The sequence below is a fragment of the Mizuhopecten yessoensis genome, unplaced genomic scaffold, assembly GCF_002113885.1.
Source record: "Mizuhopecten yessoensis strain PY_sf001 unplaced genomic scaffold, ASM211388v2 scaffold5193, whole genome shotgun sequence".
In the NCBI taxonomy this organism is placed as follows: Eukaryota; Metazoa; Mollusca; class Bivalvia; order Pectinida; family Pectinidae; genus Mizuhopecten; species Mizuhopecten yessoensis.
The window spans coordinates 259,607-266,814 of NW_018405926.1; the positions used below are offsets into that span (position 1 = coordinate 259,607).

The 7,208-nt window shown below is 36.2% G+C and overlaps 1 protein-coding gene across 1 annotated transcript; it reads left to right on the plus strand.

The window, feature by feature from the left end:
- The first annotated feature begins 2,544 nt into the window (after positions 1 to 2,544).
- Positions 2,545 to 6,859, plus strand: LOC110450383 (pancreas transcription factor 1 subunit alpha-like). The gene is made up of 2 exons (XM_021497869.1): positions 2,545 to 3,167; positions 6,087 to 6,859. Exons 1-2 carry the CDS (start codon positions 2,726 to 2,728, stop codon positions 6,278 to 6,280), a joined length of 636 nt encoding a protein of 211 aa, XP_021353544.1. The 5' UTR covers positions 2,545 to 2,725; the 3' UTR covers positions 6,281 to 6,859.
- The last annotated feature ends 349 nt before the right edge of the window (positions 6,860 to 7,208 follow it).

The window sequence follows — 7,208 nt, forward strand, 5'->3', positions numbered from 1 at the left end:
GGTACAGGTGGAGTGGAACATGGGCATGGACAAAGAAATATATTTGTAATTGGTATAATACACATACATGCACATATAGTATACGTACTTGATGTGTATATCGGACTTTTGGGTTGATTTTGGTATTTCTGGTGATTATTAGAAATGTAATTATGTTTTTGTTACTGTATATGGGTTATCAACAGAAAACTTAAATAGATAATGCATATTTTCCCTTTGGAAATTAAGTGTTAATGATTTTAGGGGGAATAAAACGTTTATTATTTTTTTAATTTAAGCATGTGTTTGACAATTTTTGTAATATAACAAAACATATCGGGACGTCATTCTGTTGACTAAATCAATTTGTCACGATCAAATACCCGTCTGATAATACAAATGATATGACATTTACAACAGGCGAAACCCTTGATCCTTCCCCTCCCCCTTCCCTCTCCCAACCTCCGCCCATTTTCCTTTCCAAACATACAACGAGAGGTGTTTTACATGTATAATGACTTATAAAGCGCGGATAAGGACACTCAATGAACAATTGAGAAAACAAACTTTCTGAAAAACACCGTTCATATAATCGCCCCCTGTCTGACAACGTGAACAAATTGACAGTACCGTTGGCATTGTCAGAAGCTAAGACGATAGATTTATAACCTTCTTCACTTGACCTAGGTATACGCATGGGAGACTAATTCAAGAGACCCTTTAAGGCGCCACACTTTCCGTGCGAGTCGGGTTGTCTGATAAAATATGTAATATTCACGAATCTTAAGAATTTCACAAACCATGCATATTGTCTGTTTTTTAAAAGTGTGTGTCTGTAACTGTTGCCTAGCGTTGACTTCCAGCCCGCAGTAAATAGGAGACAGCTCCATTTGATTCCCCTCAAAACATATTAGTTGGGATTTAACAATGGGTTGACTTTTGAAATTGTCAGAGAAAATGAAGAAAAAAAACCCCAAGTAGCACAATGTTATATGGTAGCGTTTTGAAAAAAAGAAGAGTGTTTTTTATCTAAATTTTTACGGAAGATGAACAAAATGAGAATCACGCATGTACGTAGTCTATACAGTTTGGGCAACACACAGCAGCTGAGAATAACAAAGCATAACAGGATTCGTTCAAAACTACGTATAGTTGTCGTAAAGCTATCATTTAAACATACAAAGTGTACCACATACAGTATTTTCACTTTTGCATGTTGTTCTCGTCCACTGTATGGATGACACTGGTTTACAAATTAAAGTTGTAGCATATTTTTAACACTAGCACCAGTAGCGCTATATTCAGAAGTAAATACTGCTGCTCTTTGACGTATTATATGTTCCGCTTGTACACATTCATACAATGTGTACGTGGTGTATATAGATGTATATATCATATTCCGTTTGTATAATTACATACGTGGCGTGCAAATATAGTTTATTCCGTGTAAGAAACTCTTATATTGTACCTGTCTTTTTTCTGTCTCAATTTGTTGAATAAATAGATCATATTTTGGTTAAAATGTTGTTTGTAGTTTAAGCATGCAATTTCATTTCTCAATATTAGAAGTAATAGTGTTCTGTTAAAGTCTCGTTTCAAACCAATTAAAGTGGTTTGTGAAATTACACAATGTCTCGGTATCGCGGTATCGATGTAATGGTATTTAAAATGTTAAAAAGCTAAATCTTTTAATCTTTGAAATCCGATACATGTATTCTTGAAATAAAATGAAAAATATACGAAATACCTACTTAAATCACAAAGATAATAATTTTCACTGTACAATCTTATTGCAGTTATATCTATTGAATACGAATTCAAAAAATTGGACAATTACAATACGTGTCTGATGTGAAAAGTTAGGAAAAATAAAACAATAATTCTGGTTTCATTTATACTGGCAAATATTGGCATATACAGATGTGAGTGAATCTGGTTTAGTTTCAACGGGCTCAATGCATCTGACTTTTTGTTTGTCTGTGTATTTGTGTCCTAGACTATCTATATTGTGACACGACCGTTCTGTGTTAAATCCTATGATAAGAAATGTAGAGATAAGGCCACGCGCCCAAATGTAGGCACGCGTCATTTATAATCTACACAGTGCATTGTAGTACTACATGTATATGTACATACGGGTGAGACCACACCTTGGCGTTATCCCTCTAAATATAACGGTGCCCTGTCACATGTAACAGCGCGATGTCTTGTCTAAGTACCCGTTAAAACTGTTGTCAACCTCTGTAGTATCAACCATCCATATCTTAATTCAAAGCTGACATACAGGTGGGAGGGGTTTATCAGTACGGGCGAAGATTTACCTGCGCTTTAAAGCCCCCTGTAAACGTTATTACCAACCAAAACACCAGTAGGCGGGGCCTTGCATTTAAATTGATCGATTTAAATGGATTTGACATATCGCACACGAACTATTAAAGCTAACTGTATTTAGGTAGCGGGTTTACAGGTAGATAGTATACCCATGTCAACTCTAACACGCGCCTCGGTTTTGATTGGCTGTCTGGACCGGTAGCCACGTGTGAACTGTTGACAGCGTTAGAGATATAATGAACTCTCGGTGCCTGCTATCGATATTTTAACTCCTTGTTGCACTAAGGGCACGAGCGGATATGACAGTAAGTGTGTCCGTCTGTTAATATCGAATTCAGATATCATCGACTCGGCAAATATTTACGAGTGTGTTTCTATACTAAAATTATAGAAAAGACAAAAAGCAATTACAAATATGGAGATGGATACGTATTTATACGGTATCGAAGACGACTTTTTGGACTTTTATGATCCGACTGTAGACTATGCGGATAGTTTAGAATCGCCTTGTTCTACGAATGAATCGGACACGGAAAGTTTCAGTTTGGAACATCCGCCACGGACAAAAAATGGCAAGCGCCCCGGAAGGAAAATTCAGCAGCGCTCAGCAGCAAACCAACGAGAACGAAGACGCATGAAATCTATCAATGATGCCTTTGACATTCTTAGAGAAAGTATCCCTACCAGCGTCAATGCTGACAGGAGATTGTCGAAAGTGGACACTTTGAAATTAGCTATTAGATATATAGGTTATCTTGCGGACATGGTTGAAACCAGCAGTGAATATTCTCAAGACAGTCAGTACTCCAAATCTAACCGACCACAAGAGAAGGTCATCGTTCGCTGTCATTTTGATGGTAAGTTTTGTTCTAGTTAGTTTTCTGATGATGGTAATATAATGACATTCTGTAGGTTTTTTTTATGCCGTACTTGGTGCTTTACTTTACTGTTTGAACATGAGAGAGTATGTTATCGACATAATCTATAAATAATAATAAAATGTAAAACACATCTAGTTGATAGCAATATTTTGAACTGAAGTTTTTGAATTTTACATTTATACTCCATATATACTCGATTTTAACAAAATATGGTAAAATTGCTCAAAAGATAAACGTTGCACTTAATCTAAAAGTAAAACTAAATCGGAATGTATGCGATTTTTCTAAATGAATCATGAAATGTATCTCTAAATCTGAGCCTGTATTCATGCAACTGTTATCCTGCTCAAACAGGTATTCCGTGTTTTAATCATGTAGAACGATCAAACCGTGAAGTAGAAACTTCGAAAACGACAGTCAGCTTCCAATCTCTTCAAACTTCTTGCAGGTTATTGACAAGGTGTGATATTTTTATTAATTCATCGCCGAAACAAAAAAACTAGACTTGAGCAGAGAATCTGAATTTGAGCATGCTAAGTTTTTCACGAGTACGGTCCCTGGTGCGCAGCGTCGAATTTATTTACCAAGGCCAGTAATATGTTTTGTTTGATATGAAGTCTAAGTTATCAGCGTGGCAGTATCAGTGTCGATCACTGGTATTTTAACAAATAGCAAGATACATATCTCATGAATGTACATGTAACAACAGCGTCAAACCTAGAAATACTGTTCAATAAAGAATGTAACTTCGAGCCGAACTTGTGTCAACAACTGCCTATTGTACGCAATAGCTATATACAGCAAACCTTTCTTAAGCTGATAAGCTAACAATCTTGACGAACAGGATTGGGTTTTCTGGTCACGTGTTATCGTTTGTTTATGCCTGGCACACGAGTGCCACGCGCCATCATTGTCTATCACCATAACTGAAAAAACGAAGTCGGAATACGGAATGATCTAGGATTTATTTAGCATTCATTCCGCGGCGGTATGACTTATAAGTACCGGTCTTTAGTAAAACACACACAAAATAACAGTTTAACGAACTTTTCTATTCATTTTTAAAATGCATTACATTCATTTTCAAAATTCAAAAATAAATATTTTAATAATGCTGAAATACGATAGATCCAAGTTGAATTGTATTATTGTTTTTTTTTGTCATAGCTTTGAATACCGTTTTACACATTTGGGCGTTAATACATATTGATATTTGAAGTGTTCATAGACAATCGATTTTGTTTGAACGTGTGGACCGAAAGGAGAAAACGCCTTACTTGAAACGATGTTTGAGAACCGTATATCAACAAACCGTCCTAATGTATCGATTTTATCATACCACCGATCTCTATGGCTTGTTCTCAATTTAAATATTCCACATGATAAGTGTTTACATAAGCTCTCGAACTCACTGTTGAGCATTGAGTTGCTGTATAATTGGTAATACCCGTGTAGAGAGGATATTCATTAACAACAATATCCGGTTTCCTTACAAGAGTCCGTGTTACAATTTAGAAATTACCGGTCTATGTTATGTTTATTTATACATTAGTTCCGGATTTTTTCCATCGCCATGTTGATATTTTCTAATGACCTGAATTGTTGCATTTATACGCAATTGTATCATGGTATGTTAGTTTCCCATTGCGTTTCGTCTGCTGGATAGCTGTACTACCATTGAAGCAAACGCACAAACAACAAATCGATTGCATTATTCTCAAGCGACATTTCTTACTCAGGTTGTAACTTTCTAAATTCCACTCAAGCGACATTTTGATTCTTGTTGTACCCCTATAAATTCCTCGAAAACGATTGCTGAGGCTAGTTCCCTGTCAAATCTGGGGACCGACGTACCTGGGCCCGTATTCATGAAACTGTTCTCATGCTCAAGCATGGATTTAGTGCTCAAACCAACTTTCTTGTAACTCACTTAAATCATGTCAAGTGATAAAAAAAATCAAATGTAATTTTTCAAAAAAGTATTCAGCATTAAGTGTTTTTCTCTTTTCAAATCATTGACGAAATAAGATTGTACTATTAATTTATAAACATAATAAGAAATAAGGCTTGAGCACGAAAGCCATGCTTGAGCATGAGAACGGTTTCATGAATACATAGACAGCATAAGAAAACGTCCTCCTGGATATTTACGAAACGAATCTCGGCTGGAACAAGCTCAATAATGCTTGCACAATATAGAAACGGCATTCAGGATCCCCCTACCACCGCCAAAGATCCCCCTACCACCGCCAAAGATCTGTAACCACGCATTAGAACCGACTTTTCCGGCATGACTATAGCTTTAATAAATCATTTCTGAAAAGAAACAGATACCTTGCGGGACTTTCATTAAAAAATAAAAATAAAGATGAAATAAATAAACAACTGTGTTCTGAGTCTACACTTTCAGTGGGGTTTAGATCGCTCTGAGTCTACACATTCAGTGGGGTTTAGATCACTCTGAGTCTACACATTCAGTGGGGTTTAGATCGCTCTGAGTCTACAAATTCAGTGGGGTCTAGATCGCTCTGAGCCTACACATTCAGTGGGGTTTAGATCGCTCTGAGTCTACACATTCAGTGGGGTTTAGATCGCGAGTCGAACCTTTGACTTAATATTGTTATACTATCACTCTCAGGGGGACAGGGATTCTTAAAAAATACAGAAAAGATCACCATTAAAAAATAAATCTAAACAAGTGACTTTCAAATTCATCAACTCGACTAAGTGATAAGATAACGCTACGATATAAAACAATGTCTTACAATTTATATACATTTACTTGTTGAAACCAGAAAACAATATGTTCTCTTAAAAAGTGTATGCTGGAACATTTGAACGGTCATTTTAAAATCTGCCGACTTATAACAGAATTTTCTTATCTTGTTATTGTAGATTATGCCAGCTCTCCTGACGGTGCCATGGAGTACATGGGACACTCCTTATCATGGGACCATGTGGATCAAAACCCCGTGCGAACTGTAGATAACAAACAGTGTGCTAAAGTGTGGGTGCCAGGACATCCCTCAGACACAGACTTATTAAATCTCTCGGCCACATATTCCGGCGACTTTGGAGCTGTGTCGTGACAGCTATATATATATGGCTCTTATCATTCTTTTGGACACTCTGTGACATTTTTTCCGATCACTTTTCATATAATGTCTGCCCAGTTTGTCTGTTCGACAAGCGCGAAACAATATTCAATTTACCAGTAATTTCTTACCGATACCGAAAATGTCTTTATATAAGAATATGCAAATTGTTAATGACCTTATGCAAAACGAGTGACCTTATATGGTAAACCCGTAGTAGTGATAAGCTGGTTCAATGTTTGTCATTGTGGCTTTATGCAAATTTGGATGAGATGATATGGAAATGACATTTCATCGTCATCGTTTTAAGTCCACGATTTCACATTTCATGATACACGAGGCTGGCCCTCTATTCATTATATCGATTACAACGCATGCGCAATATTTCGAGATCCTGAGTTGTACGCGAGTATGTTATTGTTGGTTTAAAACAAACACAATGAACATGTACTGGGACTCGGGATTAACTTTGTTATCATCACGTTCAATGTTCATTATGAAATTATATGTATTTTTACGATTATATATTTATTTTTATATGTACAGTACCCAATGCTATCTCAAATCCATTAAATGGTTAAAATAAATGGATGTGTTGATGTCTTTATTTTTTCACAATTACAAGTAATGTTTATATAAATATGCATATTTGGTATCTATATCCCTTCTCTTTTCTCCTTATAAGTGTTCAAAATCTAAATTGAACAAAAGCCTTGTATAACCTATATGATATGTATATACATGTGCTAGAATGGCTATATCTGTGATATTTTTACGCTTTCTCGCTCTTCTTCTCCCCTTACCGTAAACACCCTGTATGTCCCCTCACCTGGAATATCAGTTAACTCCCTCATATCCCATTCTTCATTACGCATATTCAACATAATTCTACTCTTCTCATGATAAAAGATGAACCTAAGAC

What these genes read in the sequence shown, in the direction of transcription:
- LOC110450383 (XM_021497869.1), top strand. Translation starts at nt 2,726, where the DNA reads ATGGAGATGGATACGTATTTATACGGTATCGAAGACGACTTTTTGGAC. An exon ending in CGTTCGCTGTCATTTTGATG is followed by an intron (nt 3,168 to 6,086) that starts GTAAGTTTTGTT and finishes TTGTTATTGTAG; the next exon opens with ATTATGCCAGCTCTCCTGAC.